Source organism: Cryptomeria japonica, chromosome 7 (assembly GCF_030272615.1).
Source record: "Cryptomeria japonica chromosome 7, Sugi_1.0, whole genome shotgun sequence".
NCBI classification, from domain to species: domain Eukaryota; kingdom Viridiplantae; phylum Streptophyta; class Pinopsida; order Cupressales; family Cupressaceae; genus Cryptomeria; species Cryptomeria japonica.
Genome location: NC_081411.1, coordinates 28744638 through 28764711, shown reverse-complemented (window position 1 = coordinate 28764711; position 20074 = coordinate 28744638). Strand labels below are relative to the sequence as shown.

The window sequence follows — 20074 nt, the reverse complement described above, 5'->3', positions numbered from 1 at the left end:
TTCTTAGTGTTAGAATTAGATCCTTCCCTCGCCCTTATCCTTTTTTCCTTTTTTCAAAATCTAGACTAGTGAAATCCTGTGTTCTAGTAATATTCAAAGCGAATAAGACATTCAGTCATCAAGTGTAAGTCCCCTCGTGATTCCAGCAAAATCACATCATACCACAGAGAGCTTATCCATGAGTAGAGATCCTACATACAAGAACCTTGGAGTTGCCTCGACTGATCCTTCGGCGAGATCTTTAGCAGTCGGGAAACTTTGCTCAAGAGAGGATAAGGTACCTTTAGGTATTTTATTTTGTGTTTGGTCGTGTACAAAAAACACATCAACACTTCCAAACACAAAGAAGATGCATTCACCATTATCTATGAATCAAATCGTAGAAGTCTGAAAATCTGAAACAAACATCACAAATCTGATATGAAACCTTTATGAGCTCAAATAGGAAGACTAAAATATCCTCCTCTCAATTGCAAATTTGTCTTCAAAGAAGACTTCACAAATTAGGCACCGATGTAGATTTCGTCACGAACCTACTCCCAAAATGAAGAACTAGGGTTTTGTCCAGCCCTTCTATCAATCTGGTGAAGGTTTGCGTCCTCAGAGATTCAACTACTGCAATGCATCAGCCATTTCATCATATCCCAAATCTCCAATCTGCCTAATCATGAATCACCCTTTTCTATTTATCCTTTCCATAACCCATCATGAGATTCCTTCTAGAATAGGGTAGGTACACTTTTATTATTTATTAAGTGACTTTTTAATTATTTTAATTTTGTGCTTTAGTCACTTTATTAATTTAATAAAATATAAAGTCATCTCACGTGTGATTTTAAATAAATATATTGAGACAACTTATATAATATTAAATTAAATAATATTCCCCCTTATTTCTCCTCAAACAATTCTAGGCTAAAATCGGGGACATTACAATTATCTTCCAAAATACAAATTAAAATGCTAACAAGATTCGGTTCCTTTTTCTATTGTATTATTTACTTAGCATCAACCTCTAAATCATTCATTACATTGCACTAGATTAACTAAGTACATATATACATTAGAAAGAGAAATAAACACACACTTAAGTCTTAGACAATAGGAACCATTTATTATTTTGTTACCTACAAAGTTACAAACAACTGTACCTTTGAATTTTAATAAAAATGGCAAGGACAGGATTAGTTCATTGAGAGTGACAATCATAGGACAAAATTTAGCCACTAAGAGCCTAGAGGCATCAGTTTTGAAAATGCACTAAAAAGACCATATCAGAATTAACATGCAGTCGATGTATGTAATTTCAGTGAAATGAAACAATTGAGACATTTCTCTGCATCGGTGGAAAATGATGTTCACTCTCACTCTTCGGTATCTTTTTGAGCCCTTCCCAGTCCTTCACAAATCTGATTCCAAAATCTCATCCAAGCCTTTCTGACCTTAAGCAGACATACTAAAGAAGAGGCTTAGAGTGTCCTGGCTGACTCCAGTATTCGCCGAAAGGACAGCTTCCCTATTCCCTTTCCAGTAGATGTGGCAGAAGCTAATGAAATCAATTTGGCTGACCATCCCTCTTGCTTCTTTCAATACATGATTTAGTTTCCAGTTTAGTAGGCATCCTTTCAATCTTGCATTAATTATATTTACATGTTATTTTACTCTATAAGAACAACATTTTCTTTAAGTGGAGGTAACTGATGCTAAAGTTATTTTTATTTGTTGTAGATTGAGAATGAGTATGAACTTGTTGAAGACTATTATGGGGAACCTGGCCATTCATATGTCAAATGGGCAGCATCTATGGCTGTTGGGCTCAATACAGGTGTTCCTTGGGTAATGTGCAGACAAGGAGACGCTCCTGATCCAATTGTGAGTTTCCTTCCATTCTAAATGGTTTTTAATTTCCCTGAATTAATTGATAACTATTAGATCTATTTAATTTTTCATTACTTTTTAACTTTTAGCTGAACATTCTATTTCACCATTAGTAAGAACCTCATCATGGGTTGAGCATAAGAGTAAGTTAATTAGAAGATAAATAGAGTAGCCAAGTGGCCAAGTAACAGAGAGTCATGATTCAAAACATGATTCTTGTTCATTAGCACCATTAGTTAGCATAGTCCCTGCACATATTACTTCATCATTTTGATCATAAACCACATGAACATGCACCAATTAGTTTGGAAATTTTGTTTTGCAACTTTAGACTCTCATACTGGAAAGAGATGGAAACTCAGACTTTGTGTGAAAAAAATCATTTCATTTGAGAACTCGAATGACATTGCGGCCATTTTGGATTGCAGATAAACACTTGCAATGGTTTTTATTGTGATGGCTTTGTTCCCAATTCTATTTACAAACCTGCACTTTGGACAGAAAACTATGTTGGCTGGTACTTTCTGACTGCTATCCACTAAAAACATCTATTTAAAAATATTATATATAATTTCCTTTGATAATGCATAGTATTTCCATTTATGTTAAAAAATAGACATCCTATGATTTGAAGTTTGGTTTTGAGATATTTCAGTGGCTTAATTTCCAGGTTTCAATCATTTGGTGGTAGAGTGCCATATAGGCCTGTAGAAGACCTGGCATTTAGTGTTGCACGCTTCTTTGAGACAGGCGGTGCATTGCAAAATTATTATATGGTATTTTTTTTCCCATGGAAGAAAAATAATTTCCAAGAAAAACCAATTAAAATCTCTGTTATGTCAAAAATATGAGTTATTCATTTTAATGTAAAAATTTAAGAAAATAAAGCTAACTACTAGACTCAGATTGAATTAATACGTAGAGCTTTTCATTTTGAAGTATCATGGAGGAACCAACTTTGGTCGCACAGCAGGAGGTCCTTTTGTTGCTACAAGTTATGATTATGATGCCCCAATTGATGAATATGGTATGTTTTTTGAGGCCCAAGCTTTAAAATAATTCACTAAATGTTTAAGAAAGAAATACAGTTGGAAGCCACTAAGGCAAGCTAAATCCATTTCAAGCTTAGTCTGCAACCATGTTGATAAATGTTGACATTCAACTATTTGTTTATATGCCATTTTAGATGAACTCAATTGGTATATCTGTGTGGCTCTGAATTGGAGCCCTAAAATAAAATCTTTTAAAGCAATATTGTGAATCTACACTGATAATAACAACATTATGCCAGAAGTTGTGAAGCAACAAATCAAGATCTAGAAGAAAAAATGCCTCAGCCATGACAATACCCGGATCAGGCAATACAACAAAGAGAAGCATATCTTTGATCACTTTTTCTTCCAAGGAAAGAAGACATAGAGATGGAGCATGAGCAAGGTAAGTACGATTACAAATCAACTTTAGAAGAGTCACATATTGCATCCTTGGGTTTTCATGATGATCACGAAGTTGAAGAATATGCAATCACGGATGAGCATAGTGACTTTATGGGTTTTACTCTTAGGGGATCAGCTATTCATGAATTACTTTGGGATGTTAAGGAAGACATCTACATTACAAATTTGATGCTGGCACCTATTTCTTATGATATGGTAGCTATATACTTGTTGATTGGTGACTCAATCTTCTTTGATTCTGCATGGGTTAGTGGCTGTCCTATTTTGATTTCCAATGCACTTTCAGATTTGGCCATTTTTGTTGTTTCATTGGCATGCGGCATGGTCAAAATTAAGATAACCTAGAGTTTCCCAAAATAAAATCAATATCCTGTGCATGCAAGACAAATGGCACAAGGTGCTACTTTAGAGGATTGCACCCCCTTCTCCCGTTGAGAGGAAAAATGTTCAATGAACTTGGACATGCTGACTTGAAACAATTGAATGTCCTCCTTTAATTCTCCAATTTGTGCCGAAAAATTGCCTAAGTATGGAAATTTGTTTGGAACAGTCTTCTCACCATCATTTGATTCTGATTGGGATCTTGTCTTTAATTCTTCAAGAGATGAAATCCTACAAGAAGTTTGGAATTTTTGCCAAGCCTGAAGAATTTTCTTGATGTGTGGAAACTCTTTCAAGTGCCTTGAATTTGGAGAAGAATTCCCTTGTACCTTCGCCACAATGGAGGAAATTTGGAATTTTCTCTATGAAGTATTTCCTTTGCTTAGTGAAATTTTGGCTAGTCAATTTTATTTTGTGACACCTTCATTGAATATCCCAGTTATTTTTATTTTATTTTTAAGGCCAACAATGAACATCAACAAGAAATTAACCTGTTAAGGTTAGAAATCATAACATGCTGGGAAAGTAACCCTTCCACTTTCTGATCACCAAGTGCCCAATGTGGGAAGGTGAGAGCATACGGTGCTGAGGGGATCATTAGCTTAAGAAACTGAAATGCAATGCAATGCTTGAGCGGCAAGCCAGCCCCTTCCTCTTATCCAGCGGGAAAACAAGGAAACTTGGCGGTGAACCAGCCAAGTAAGATACACAAAAATAAGAATCACTCAATTGCAATATTTCAGTGGGAGGACTTGTTGTGACATTTTCACACATCGCCCCATTGCAAATGGGGACCCATGTTTTTTGCTTTTTAGGGTTTGTTTTCTAGGTCGTTTAGGGTTTTGTCAGTTGGCCTTTGCATTTTTGAGTGCTGTCGGGAAGATCATGGATAGCAGGTCCTGCTTGAGTGAAGTCCTGATCCTGAAAATTGGCTAAGTCTGGAATGTCCTGATCCTGAAATTTGACTAAGTCTGGAATGTCCTAATCCTGAAATTTGACAAAGTCTGGAAACTGAAAAACCTCAAAAAACTAGATTTTGCAATATAACTCCTGGAGGTCTGAAACCACTCTCAAACATCTTGAAAGTATATATGGAATATAACTTAAAGTATAAGAAAATGTTATATTCCATAAAAATTATCCTGTCGGAGAGTTCGAAAAGTCAAATTTCGCTCCTGTCCTTCACTGAGGATCTAGAGCGCATAGCGCTCCCGTCCCTCTCAGGAGGACCAAGGCAAAAGCGCTCCTGTCCCTCTCCAAGGGACCAGGGCGAAAAGACTTATTTGAGCCATTCCTGGCCTTGTTTGGTCAAATTGAAACATCAAAGGCATAGTGAAGGATGAAATGAACTTGATAAAGCATCCAGACTTGATCAAAAACGATGAAATGATGAAGTTTTTGCCTAGAAGGTCAAAAGTGCTCCTATCCCTCATTGAAGGACCAGAGCACTTTTCTTTATATGCACAATTTTAGACCTCTTTTGGACATTAACTTTTATTCATAGCGTGAAGTAAGATGAAATCTTCCCTAGCAAAGGAATTTCGGGGTGAAAAGTGAGACATTTTGGCTTAGAAGGCAAAAAGTGCTCCCGTCCCTCACTAAAGGACCGGAGCTTGAATTTCAAATTTGCACTACCTTTGCAAGATTAAAGTGATTTTATGATTTGAAGAGGTTAAGCGAGGCATGTTTTGTCCATTGAATATAATTTAAGCGGTACACAAAGGAGTAAATCAACCCAAATAACAAAAAGTGCTCCTGTCCCTCACTAAAGGACCATGGCACTTTTTCAAGTTTCTCTTCTTTGTTTGATACTTTATGGCAAAACTTGACTTGGATGGGAAGGACGAATGATGTTTTATGCCTTAGACGCGATTGAGAGGTTTAAAGAACAAAGAAGTACGCCAAGACCAAAAAGTGCTCCCATCCCTCACCAAGGGACCAGAGCGATTTTCCAAAAAGTGCTCCCATCCCTCTCCAAGGGTCCAGAGTGATTTTCCAAAAAGTATGAATTTCTTGCAAGGACAAGGCAAGTTTGTGATTGAAATGAATGGAAGAGGACATGATTAGCCCATTGAAGATAATTTGGGAAGCTAGCAAAGGACGGATAAGCTTGAAGTTGAAAAAGTGCTTCTGTCCCTCACTGAAGGACCAGAGCGCTTAACATGTTATCTAGCCTTTCTCACCAATTTTGGACAAATTGAGGCCAAGGCGCAAGTTTGAAAAAGTGTTTAAAATGCCTTGAAGTGGAATTGAGATGCGAGAGTTGCAAATTTTGACGACAACTGGCAAAAGTGCTCGCGTCCCTCACGAAGGGACCAGGGCGCAATTTCCAAATATGACCATTTACCTTGCATTTTGAAATGATATTTTTATTACCAAGGCTCAAGAAGGAGTGGGGAATGATGTTCTACGCCTTGAGGGTAATTTGAAGTTGATATGATCAAGAATTCATGCAATGGACTCAAAAGTGCTCCTGTCCCTCACTAAAGGACCAGGGCGCTTTTTATGAAACAACAAATTCCCTCTGAGATTATGCTAAGGCAAAGTTGTGTGAGATGGGAAGGATCTTCTAAAGCATGGTGAACAAAGATTTGACTTCAAAACTTGAGAATCCTAGCCTAAAATACAAAAAGTGCTCCTGTCCCTCACCAAGGGACCAGGGCGAAAATCCTTGGAACACTCATTTTGCCTTGCAAAAATGAGTGAAGCATGCATGGAACAAGTGAAAGAGATCATTGCTTACTCCACAACGAGAATCGACAAATGAAAGATGAAGGATTGAGGACAAAAGTGAAAAAGTGCTCTTGTCCCTCTCCAAGGGACCAGAGCGAAGTTAATGGCATTCATTATTTTTTACCATATTTGGGTGTTAATATCCTCCAAATTGCATTAGATGCCAAATTGCTAACTTTGGAATATTTGAAAAAATTAATTAAATTGGCATTTAATAAAATAATTTTGGGCCTCAAAAAATTGAATTTCTATTATAAAGGCATTTAAAATTAATTTTTGTGAAATAAAAAATCAAAAGTTGAGCGCACAAGGCATTATTTTGTCTTTATTTATCAAGTCGGCCTTCTTCTTAGTGTTTTTTATATTTTATTTTAAGGCTTATTTGCTAGGTCGGCCTCTTGGAGGAAAGAAAGTGAGCGCTCTATATAATAGGGGGGGCATTGTTTTAAGTTCAAATCATTCATTCATCGCTTCTAAAGTGCGAAAGTGTGGAGACTAAGAAGGGCGAAATTCATCTTGAAGGCTATTGGAGAGGCGAATTTCTTGCTAGATTGGAGGATAATTTCCAGATTTTTTGAAGACATTTGAAGGCGAATTTCCAGATTTTTGAAGAGGCTAGTGGAGTTTATTCTTTTTCAAACTAGAGGAGGTATACTTCATCCAAGGAAGGACTATAAATCTTGCCCAACAAAATCCGGTCCTCTTCCTTCATTTTTCAAGGTTTTGTACTTAAATACTCAAAGGGAAGGTATGAAGAATCATTTTTTGAAGTTCTTATTCAAGACTTATTATGATCCCATTGCAATTTTGTAAAGTCTAAGTCTTGAAGATCCAAATTCCATTCATTATTAATTTGAAAATGTATAGTTCTTGATTTATCATGACTTTTTTCAAATTAATATCTTAAGTTTTACCTTTGAAAGGTCTTAAATTTCATGCTTTGAGGTTTGATGCTCAAAAGACTAACTTTAATATTTTGTGTAGGCATCAAATGGAGATCCCGGAGTTGGAAAATCAAGCCAGATCAAGGACGGTCTCCTCCAAGAAGATCAAGCAAGGATAATGGCGACCTCCTCCAGTCTAGCATCGTCAAGGACGGCCTTCTTTGGACCAACATCAACAAGAGCGACCTCTTCCAATCCAGCATTACAAGGCGAGGTACATCAATCATCCTGCACATCAAAGACGAAAGAAGTTAGAGCAAGGGTTCGTTGAAGAAGCAGATAGTTGCAGATGAATTAATTAAAGCTAGCTTCTCAACAACATCAAATCGAATATCTACCAAGTTACAAGTGTCAGACGAGGTGGCATCCTAGTCATCATTTCTCCAGTCAGTGTGGTCCAACTCAGCATGTCCAGATTCAATGTACCTAACTCATGGGAGGTGGCACAAACTTTGATGTACCTACCCCAGCTATCCATTGGTTGAATTTTCCAGAGAGGACATGTGTCCAAGCAATACAATTATTTCATTGGTCGAGCATTAAATGTTATGTAATGGTTGTAACAAACCCTAATTAGGGTTTTCATTATTGAATCTTGGCCATTGATCTCAAATTGATCTCAGCCATCGAATTGTATTATGGGTACCATATAAGCCCTGGCATTTCATTTGTAAAGGGAATAATTGGAAGCAATAGATAGAAAGCAATAGAATAGAGTTAGTGAATAGAGAGTAGTTAGAAGGTGATTAGCTAGTTGATAGAATAGCAATTAGAGTAGAGAGAGAAGGCAAAGATTGTTGCCAAGATGTTGTTGTAAAGGACTTGTAACTTCATTGAAGAAATGGTGAAGTTTATGGGTCGATTCGACAATTTGCATGGTCTTTATACTTCTCATATTTGATTTCGTGTTATTAGATGAGTGGAAGAAATATGCTTGATTGATGGTGGAATTCGTATATCCATCCTACTAGCAGTTTGTTGATTGCAGACTTGCCTTGTGTAGTCAACTAGAATCATTCAGCTTAAGCTTAACTTCAATTGTCGCTTCTTCATTGATATGCATCAACCTGATGGTGTCTATGCCTGCAGTGATGATTTGAACATCATAAAGCTTTCCTTCGAAGATCGCACTAACCTTGTGGAGATGGTCCTGGGATGTCAAAACAAGACTTAGTTAGAATTCCATCAAAGATCATTCATTGCTCTTACATTCTTAGTGTTAGGATTAGATCTTTTCCTCGCCCTCATCTTTTTTTCCTTTTTTTTTTTTTTCAAATCTAAGCCTGTAAAATCCTGTGTTCCAGCAATATTCAAAGCAAATCAGAAGTTCAATCATCTAATGTAAGTCCCCTTGTGATTCCAGCAAATCACATCATACCACAGAGAGCTTATCCACACGTAGAGATCCTACAGCAAAGAACCTTGGAGTCATCCTGATTGATCCTTTTCCGCGATATCTTTAGCAATCAGAGGCTTTATTCAAGAGAGGATAAGGTACCCTTGGGTATTTTATTCTGTGTTTGATAGTGTACAAAATACACGTCAACAGGACTGCAATTACATATCAACCTCAACTCGACCGCTTATGCAGTGGGAGGACCATTATAGATAACTATCACTCGACCACTTATGCAGTGGGAGGACTGAAATTACAAACTTGCTTGATAGTAGGCGGCAAGCCAACCTCTTCCACTTTTTTAGTGGGATGAGAATTACAAAGCAGAACTGGTTAGTAGTACTACTACTTAACCTTACAAAAATAGAGATAAGAGAAGGAGAGTAATGCAGATTATAACAATGAGAACATGAATTTCTGCTAAAACCAATCTGTAGGCTGGAATTACAAATCAGCAGCCTATGAAAATGCTAAAAAGCTCATAACTCCCTCAATATACATCCAAATCACTTCAAACCAGTCCCAAACCCACAATATATCTCATGCAACAACAACTAACCAAAACCATGTTACCAAAAACCCCTCATTAATTTGGCACACATTCCAATGGAAATAGAAAACCACGCTAAGCCTGAGAATTTCGATTTAGCTTAGAAAATTCAAAACTCAAACAAACATGCTACAAACTCACAAAGTATATTGCCAGTGCTGGGAAGGAAGAAAGAGATGATACCCATAATCGTCAGTCACTTCAGCAGAGAGGTATGATCAAAAAGGTACTTCAGCCATAGGCAAACGAACAAGTCTCCAGAATCACTTCAACACCCAAGAATGTCTAAGGCAAGCTCTAAGAATGTAGTAGAATACAGCATGCAGCTAGGTACTATGTTTCAAGTACGAAACCGGGAAGCAGTAGAGAGACGCACTCCGAAGCCTCAAGTTTTGTCACCAAACCGACAGCATAACATTACAAATTTTCAAGATGCCTCAAATGGGAGCCCAAGGCTCTTATTTATAACTTCTCACCATCAAAATTCAAATGCAAATTCCCCCAAACTCCACTTCCTTCATTTGCATTTCATTTCACCTCATGTGGACCCAAGTATAGAGCCATTTTCCACAAGTCAAACTTCACGCGAAAGGCATGGACCCACGTTAGACACTTTGGCAAATATTGGAGATGCAATAAAAAAAATATTCCTCAAAATAATTTCGACATCCCTTATTACACATGAATTTCGCCAAACTTAGGAGATAATAGACATTAGTCCCAAATTCCATAAATCAGTAGCAATTAATCAGATTAATTAAATATTAAAACTTAGGATAAGGAAATAATATTTAATTGCGTTACATATGACTCCCGTATTGATTACTGTCAAAACTAGGATGAAACTGAGCCAGGAATACCACTGAACTGTTGTAGGATCAGGAACCTGTTCACTACCAAAAATAGAATTATGCCATACTGCCACTTACTAAAAATAGTAAGTCAAGAACTAATGCTCCGAAAAGCATGATCTTCGTGCCTAGCGACAGAGCATGGAGAGCTCAGTAGGACAGTATCACCAGAATAGCCATTCCCTGACTTACTAAAAATAGTAAGCCCTTGCTTCATCAATGCTGGACCCTCATTCTTCATTCTACCTAGCCTACGGGTCTCTGGAATAGGCTAATGGACCATTGGAAGGTCATCAATGAGAAGGGGACATTACATTCATGTGGACCACCTAGCCAAGATTTTGGTCATCCCTATGCCTAAATGAACTTTGCCTGTGGATTTGTCTTCAAATCTCCACCATTGGACAATAATTTTATTCATCTCCTCTTCTTTGTTCTTCTTTCTTTTTGTTTCCTCTCCAACACTTAGTCAAAATTTGATTCTTTTGGTTGTGGAAAATTCCACACAGCCATTTTTCATGTGTCAAACTTTTTTATTTTCCAACCCATTCGTTTGTTTGACCCTTGATTTCATGTGCTACTTTGTCAAATTTGTTCTTCCCTTTAGGCATTTTCTCTCTTTGGCATGGCGAGTCGATTATCTTCATGTCTTACCCTTGAACTATAGGCGAATTTTTATCTTGTTCAGGCATCTTCACATATTCCATTTATGCCTAGGTAAACTTGGAATGTTTGTGTCTATCTATCTTGGAAAATTTTATTTTCTTTATCATGCCAAACCCCCACCTTTCCTTGCCTAGGTAAACTTGGAATGTTTGTGTCTATCTATCTTGGCAAATTTTATTTTCTTTATCATGCCAAACCCCCACCTTTCCTTGCCTAGGCAGACTTTGCTAGGCACAAGACATTCTTCAATTTGCCATGTGTTTTACTTTTATCCCTCTTGTAACCTTGCCTTGCTTTTCTACATGGTGGATTTAGAAGTTTGTTTGCCCAAGTCTTTACATGTGTCTTTGGCCAACTTTGAGTATGCTAGACATGCTTTTTCTTCTTCAAACTTAGGCGAAGTTTGAATTGCCCTTGCTTTCATGCTAAGCCAAGTTTTTCTTTTGGAAAAGGCTTGTGCTAGACCTAGCGAACTTCATGTCTTGACATTGCTTTATGCCAACTTCCATCTATTATAGGCGGACCTTGCTTTCCTCTAGACAAGGCGGAGTTCAAGGTTCTCTTACCATGTTTTATGCTTTCATACTTGGCTGGGTGGAGTTTACACAAGTCTAGACATCTTTCTTTATGCCTTGGCGGAGTTCGAGGGTCTTTCATGCCGAGTCTGACTTGGCCAATGTTTTGCCAACTTCAACTTGCCAAAACCTTTGCTTTAATATTTATCTTTGGAAGTGTTTTAATCTCGGAAGCCTAGCCAAGGCGGACTTGGCTTCTTGTTTGCCATCCTTGCTTGTGCTTTTATTTTGCAACCTTGGTGGTCTTTGAAGTACATTGGAAATGTTAACTTTCACCTTGCTTCCTTGTCAAAATTGTTATTCCTCTTGTCCATTTTTCTCTTCTTTACAGCCAACTTGACCATATATATATTAATACTCCACCTAGGCGGACTTGAAGAGTCTCTAGACATGTTTTGCTTTGTCATGCTTTCCCAAGGGTGGACTTGGAATGTGTTTTGCCATCCTCTCTCAAGGCTAGGTGGAGCTGGAAAACCTCTTTCCAACTTACTTTGCCACCTTCCATCTAGCATAGGCAGACTTTGAGCTTTATTTGCCATTTACATCTCCAATCTGCCAAGGAGGACTTGGCATGCTTTATTCCACCCTTGTTTTGCTTTTGGAAGTGTGTCAATCTTTCCTGCCTTTCTCTATTCTTCAAGCCAAGAGGACTTTGGACAGCCTTAAACAACTTTCTTTTTGGCTAAGTCGGACTTGATGAATTTGGCTTAGCGAACTTCGTATAGAATTTTCATCATCTTTTATACCTTGTTGCTGACTTAACCTTACCCTTAACTGCAGGCTTGAGTCAACTTAACCTTGGACATACTTTTTCTCTGGCGGCTGACCTAACCTCATCATATTTGGATATCCTTGTTAACTGCAAGGCGGAGTTTGAAAATATTTGGACAAGTCTCTAATACCAATGCAAGGCGGACTTGGAACTCCATTGGACAGGGTGGAGTTGGCATGATGCTTGGACATGTGTTAGCAAACTTGGAGGCTTCTTGGACATGCTTTCTCTCTCCCTTGGCGAACTTGATTACTACCTTTCCACACTAGCATGGGCGGACTTTAGCTTGTGATTGCCTTAGACAAGGGAGGACTTGGATCATCTCATGCCATTCATCCAAGGCCGACTTTATCAAGCCCTTGCCACACTTGCCTAAGCCGAACTTTGCATCATGATGGATAGTGCTGAGAAGGCGGACTTGGAAGATGCTTGGACATGTGTTCTTGGAAGGAATTCATCTTCTCTTTGTCATGCCAATTTGGAAGACTCTGTGCCAAGGAAGACAAGAGTCTTAGCCATCTTAGACATGGTGGACCTTGATGTGTCTTGGACATGCTTCCACTTCATGCTGCCTTTGCCATCCTTCTTGACCTTGGCGGACGTGGAAGTCTATGTGCCGGTCTTAAATGTGCTTAGGCTTGGACATGATTCCAAGCTGATCAAACCTTCTTCCCTTATGATGAGCGAATTTCAACTTGGACAGCTATGTGCCATCTCCATGCTTGACAAGGAAAATATATTATTTTTTAGCTGCAAAGTGTTTTTCCATAAGTCATCCAAAAACACATTAAATATTAACTTTAGCATAAACTAGTAATATTTAATAAATCACTAAAAATCAAATACTAATTGTGCCAAATTGAATTGATGGGTTGAAATGCCCAAAACCAACAACTGGATTAGGTTGGGGCTCTGAACTACATTGCTAAAATAGAATTGCCTGAAATGGCACCTACTAAAAATAGTAAGTCTTGAAAACAACTCCAAACAACTTGCTTTTTGAACCATGGGAAGAAGCTTAGAAAACTTAGAATAATCTCAAAACCCTAACAATTGCCACCAACTTACTAAAAATAGTAAGTTCAAAATTCCTCTCAAAACTAAATGCATGCTATATCACTGTGAAGCTCGGGAAAAAACCCAGAAGGAATCCATGAATGAAGTTGTAGAAGCCCTATCAGATAAGCACCAATTAGATCATACAAAGCTCCACAAAATTAGAAAGTCCTAATTCTTCATTCCGACAAGCCGACGGGTCTCCGGGATAGGCCAATGGACCACTGATTACTCCTCACTGAGAAGGGGACATTACAATCCGCCCTCCCCAAAATTGCTTGTCCTCAAGCAGCTGTAAGGCTAGATGCAGTAAAATCTCCTCATTTTCCCACGTACCATCCTCTACTGGCAGATATTTCCACTTGATCAAGTATTCCTTGATCACCCTTCTTCTCAAATAACGCTCCCTGAAATCAAGGATAGCTATAGGATTCAAAAGCAACTCTCCCTCCTCATCAAGTGGAGGTAACTCTGCTGAAGCTACAAAATTATGCCCAAGAGCCTTCTTAAGGCGAGATACATGAAATATTGTAATATCCCTTGGTTAACTAGGAGTGAAAATTGATGATTTTCAACCCAAGGAATATTGTCGAACACTTCATATGCTACCTTCTAACTCGCTGGTCTATTATATCAGTCTGATTTATCCTTATGAGAATAACTACAAATGACCTCCAATGCTGGAAATTTAATACTCCAATGCATAAATGATTATCTGAATGCTTAAATGACTCTCTAGGCCTTAAATCAATGCATAAAGATAGATCATTCAATACACTACAGTCATGAGACAATTTGTCAAACATGTGGCATACATCCTCAGACAAATACAAATATAGATGCAACTTCAAAAACCCCTTACTCCATGTCTTATTTTCTCATTCAAAGGCATTATAGAAATGACAAATGATCATATATATAAGGACTGATATATGACAGTCTGAAAACACTTTACAGTCTTAAGCTCATGAATCCAAACTGAGAATTACAATAGCTTTAATAGCAATAGAACCTGAGATATGATGCTGGAGTGAAGTGTTGTAAATACCAACGATGTCCTCCCAATCAAGGCTCCAATGTGCAATGAAAATCTGTCTGATGCCGCCCTACTGTTGCCTTCAACTAGTCTGAAAACTCCTCAGATTTGTGTCCAAACAGCTTCAAAAACCTCTTTCAAAGAGATCAGAATTTATCCATATGACAGCTCCTTTACTCCTAAACATTCTTTGAGCAATATATGATGAAATCAAGAGCTAGAAGGGGTCGAGCCTGCTGCAGCTACCTGAAGGTCTGAGAACACTTTTCTATCTGCTTTTAAGGCCTGAATTCTTTCCCAGGATGATCCTAATTATCAAACATAAGATAGCGCTGGACTAACTAGGTGAACTTGAGTGAAGTAAGTATCAAAAGATAGAAATCGATGGGATGTAGGATGACAGACCTGCACAGCTCGGCTCCTTCACAATAAATGAAATGAACCTCCAAACTTTCAATAAATTACCTCAACATTATCGCCTCATCCTCTAATGCATTTAGGAACCAATGGTAATTAAAACTGATGCATGTATGATGAGATATAAGCCAAAACGTGGTCACCAAAGTCTGTAACTGAGATGAAGATAGATCCTTGTACCTTCGATCTGCCTACACTAATCATCAAAGTATATCACCTTTATGTTCAAATGGAAATCGCTGTCTTCTGATCACAAATAGAATGCTTTCACCATCAACTATGAAAGAAACTGTTAAGATCTGAAAATCTGAAGCAATCCATGATCTGATGTAAATCCTCTTTATGCTCAATATGAGAAGCTGAAAGTACTCGTCACTCTTTAAGCAAATTTGTCGTCAAGAGAAGAGTTAACAAATTAGGCACCAATGTAGATTCTATTACGAACCTACTCCAAATGAAGAACTACAGTTTCGTCCAGCCCTTCTATCCAATCTGCTGAAGGTTTGCGTCCTCAGAGATTCCACCAATGCAACGCATTAGCCATTCCATCAAATCAATCTCCAAATCTAAGTCTCCTTTCCTTCTCTTACCCTCTTCTATTTAACCTTTTCCATAACCCATCATGATACACCTTCTAGAAGGGGGTAGGTACACTTTATTTATTTTTAATAAGTGACTAATAATTATTGTTTTATCTTTATACTTTAGTCACTTTTAATTAAATTAATTAAATATAAAGTCACTTTTTAATAATTTATTTATTTTAGTGATTTTATAAGAAATTAGTTTAATTAATTTCCCCTTATTACTCCTATTAGCAAAAAGGCTAAAATGTGGGACATTACAATCCGCCCCTCTTGAAATTGCTCAACCCCAAGCAATCTCCACTGCACAACCAAACATTCTGTAGAAGAACACCTCCTAGATCCCACACGAAAAACTGTGTAATGTCCCTGTCAACATGCCAAAGCTCCTGTAACACCAACTGTATTTGCTGAATCATTTCAAACACCTCATCATGTGCCATAGGAGAATAAGCCTCAGCCTTGACAATACCCGGATCCCAAACCAATCCATCAATCCTACCATATGCGATGAAGATGAAATGAATCCTCATAGCATCATGAATCACCCAACCATGAAGGCTGACCATCAAGGAAATGTGGGAATGAACTCCCACGTGCCAATGAGATAACACAAACAGCCACTCAACATCGTTTAGATGATTCAAATCAGCAACATGAGTAATGGCATAGATGTCAACATGCCATTGTGAATCAAAAGAACCCATCTCAAACTCATACCCCATCAAATAGGTATGTTCCCGCACACTCTTGTGCCAATGAACAGCTGATGTAGACCATGCCAAATCTAAAAATGCTTTGGAAAACAAATCATGACAGCCACTAACCAATGCAAAATCAAGGAAAATTAAATCACCAATCAACAAGTAGATAGCTGCCATCTCAATTGAATCCAAAGAGGGATACAACTCTTGAGTAGTTGATCCACTATAAGTGTCATCACCTTCAACATTAGTCAAACTTTGTCTATCATGAAATGTGTTGAAGATGGAGCTTGGTTTGTTGAGCTAACAACTTGGCTTGTTTTGCCCTTTCTAGCCATCCATCAATCAACCTTTGGGACTGATCCATATCAGCTGCTCCAAAGTGCCTGAAACTTATTCCAGAATGAGATGCATCTTCAAAATTTTTATGTCCTCTCCTTGCATCATGTGTACTAACCATAGTTCTCCCTTTTCCGCAAGTAAAGGTTACCATATCATGAGAAATTGAAGACATACCACTGCTGTTCATGTATAGAAAATAAGGACTGATTTCAACTTGTTTGTCCTTGCCTTCGAAATCTCCATATGACAATGTGGTTACCTCATACTGAAATAAAGTATGACTGCTGTGTTCAAAATCAGAATAGTTGTCATACCATTGAGTACCGAATTCGCCCTTTCCAAGTACCTCTTCAATGCAAGCTTCATCCTCCTTACTTGTAGATTCATCTTCACCAATCCTTCCATGTGTAAGGTCTGCAACTTCATGAGAAGTACGGAACATATTGTTGCTATCTTCAAACAGGTCGGTGATGATATCATGCCATTGCAAAGTGTCTCCTTCACTAGTGGCTGCTCCACTAAGAAGAGGGTCAACTTCCATATTTTTCCAAGTCTGATATAAAAAATCAGAATGATTTAACTTCATCCTTCCAAGCTCTTCTCTAACTCCTAATTCTTGAGTATCATCTATAGATGATTCCAAGGTATCATCACTCTTATGATGAAGTGAAGAAATGTGTCATGTCCCCCTAATAAATGATTAGCAAATGTATAAAAAATATTAATTATTTTCCCATTCATTTATATAAATAATTAATATTTACATAAATTATAGGCATGTCTTTTAATCACATGTATTTTTGTTTAACACTGTAATTAGTCTTAACTATTACGGGATTTTTAACCAACTAGTGTTAATAAAAGGATGGGCACCCGACATGGAGGATATGGATTTTTTTATACAAACAATGCCTGAAGAGAAGTTTGATTATCTACGAGATATCAAAGCTTGTTAATGATTTCCTTTCGCCAAGCATAACTAGCCTATTGGAACTATAAACCAAGGAATGATTTATGGTGTGAGTTTAAATGAAGTTACTGAAATACATATTCATATACAGCAGTATAGCGGAGACTTTCAGAAGACTGGCAGGGTGACACGCAGCTCCATCTCCAGCGTAGCAGAGACTCTCCAAAGTCTGGCAGGGTGACACGCAACTCCATTTACGACAGAGAAGCGGAGGCTTTCAGAAGTCTGGCCGGGTGACACGCAACGCCATCTCTCACGAGGGTTAACGGCAGCGTAATAGAGAGATACACACATCAACATGTAATAGAGAGATACACACATCAAATTTTTCCATCGTCTCCCCAGATACCCGATATCGGGTGCAGCAATTAATCCAATCACTCTTTCCGCTTCATGTAAGTCAGAGACTTGATATCAGGTGTAACTCCGACTTGTCCCTGTAGTCATGAAGGTAGCACCACCAAGGTTGTAGCGGGAGTCACGTGTTTAATGGTGAAGCCAAAGTTTCATAATTAACTATGTTGTGGAAGGATCATAACTGTGGTGCAGCAGAAGTAGAACATCGGAAATATCGTTTCCCATGATGCAGCAGACGTAGACTATCGAAAGTATCGTATCCGTGGTGGAGTCAAAAGTATCGTATCAGTGGTAGAGCTGTTGCAGGAAGCACACGTCTAAGGAGGTCCATTTTCTTTATACTTCACGGTGAATCCCTGAATATTTCTGGTAATCAACAACACGTGAATATCATCAACAGTTATAGCGTGGATATCAGGTGAACTATATATATACTTCTTGAATAATGAATGACTTCTTGAATAATGAATGACTTTTTGAATATTGTATGTCTTGTCAAATCAATGAAAATACCAGCAAGTGGGAAAAGAAATTGAGTTAGTGTGAATGAAAAATATCACTGTCTGAACGTTATTCATTGTTCTGCCAATAACTCACTAGCTATGTTGATAAAACATGTTGCTGATGAACTAGACAAATATTTAATAGATAATTAAGGAATTTTACAAAATGTGTCTGCTGTCATCAATACACCTATCATATTCTTCAAGCTTCACAGGTACATCTCTCTTGGAATTTTCACCCTCATCACTAGCATTTGGTGAGCTAACACTTGGTGACTTATCTTCACAAGTTCCTTAATGTGTATGAGTAGCAATCTCATAAGAATGAAGAGGTAAACAACTGCTGTCCAAAATCAGATTGTTACCTATTGTGACGTATTCACACATCGCCCCATTGCAAATAGGGACCCCTACTTTTTGCTTTCTAGGGTTAGTCTAGTTTTCTTGTTTGCCTGGTCTTGACTATTAGCCTTTGCATTAGAGAGTTGTCAGAGGGATCATTGAGATAGCAGACTCTACTTGAGTTAAGGTGGGTCAGTAGGTGGTCTAAGTCAGGGTCTTTTTGGAAGCCTTCTCTGGGTCAGGCCTTGCTCTTGTTTCTAGGTTCGGTTGAGTTTGAGGAAGTCCTTATATCTTGTTAGCAGTCTTACCTTTTGAGACCTAGGGCATTTGGCCAAGGAAGTGATGAAAAAGTTGAGTGAGTTTCCTTTGAAGCCTTTTTTGTTCCTAGCCTAGACCTCAAAGCTTGCCACTACATCTTGACTGAGTGAAGAATGACCTATTTTTTGCCTTGTGAACAAGTTGGAATGAGTAAAATAAGGAAATTGAGCCTAAAGTAAAAATTTTGCTCCTGACCCTTCCAAAGGATCCAGAGCGAAATTCTTGGATAGGTCCTGTCCTTCCAGAGGTGCCTAGGTGAAATGGCTAAGATGTCCTTGAAATCCAATTTTTTGAGCCAGGAACTTCTTTAAGGTGGTTTGTTAGCATGTATTGAGGTGAGAGCAATAGGAGTAAGGGTGGAGATTGAGTGTTTGGAAGGTATTTGAGCCTAATTCCTCAAATTCGCTCTTGACCCTTCATAAGGGTCCAGAGCGAATTTCCTAATATCTCTCTTTCGGGCCCTAATTGTATAAAAAACCTTGTCCTTAAGACGTTATGAAGAGAGAACTGAGGTGTGAATCAGAGTGAAGTGATAAAAGGTAAGGAACTTGAGCTAAAATGAAAATTTCGCTCCTGACCCTTCCAAAGGGTCCAGAGTGAAATTTCACAAAGGACCTAAGTCTTCACCTAAGTCATTGAATGGTTGGGCAAATTTGTAAGAACATGGAAGGAAATGGATCAAGGGTCAAGTCTAAGGCAAAGTCAAGTGGAAGAGCAGGTGAGTTGAGCCTAGAAGAGCAATTTCGCTCTTGACCTTTCCAAAGGGTCCAGAGCGAAATCCTTAAGATAGCTCATTTCCTCACCAAGAACCATGAAATAAACACCACTTTGGGAGCAAGTTGACTTGATCGTGATAGGAGAGGGTTTGAGAAATTAGATTCAAGGCAAAGAAAGGAGAAAGGAGGTGTGAAATGAGCTCAAATACAAATTTCGCTCCTGACCCTTCCAAATGTCGAGCGAAATTTCCCATAAGCACTATTTTCTTCCTTGATTAAACCAAAATCTTAGTTCCTTGGACATGGTTGAGAGTGGAGTGATATATTCTTGCCTTAAGAAGTGATTGAAAGTGAAGGAAATGAAAGATTTTGACCTAAAATGTGAATCTCGCTCCTGACCCTTCCAGAGGGTCCAGAGCGAAATTCTCAAAACCTCCTTTTTTCTCCCAATTTTGTGTCAAGCCTAACATTGATGGGGGTTGATTGAACTTAAAGGTATCCCTAGGCATCCATTTGACTGAGTTGT

The 20074-nt window shown here is 38.2% G+C and overlaps 1 protein-coding gene across 1 annotated transcript in view; it reads left to right on the top strand.

The window, feature by feature from the left end:
- Positions 1–20074, top strand: part of LOC131078139 (beta-galactosidase 8) — a 299360-nt gene that overhangs the window by 64695 nt on the left and 214591 nt on the right. The window contains exons 6-9 of the mRNA XM_058015811.2: positions 1729–1872; positions 2307–2395; positions 2549–2654; positions 2818–2905. Coding sequence (XP_057871794.2) covers positions 1729–1872; positions 2307–2395; positions 2549–2654; positions 2818–2905 — 427 coding nt within the window. The remainder of the gene's footprint in view (positions 1–1728; positions 1873–2306; positions 2396–2548; positions 2655–2817; positions 2906–20074) is intronic.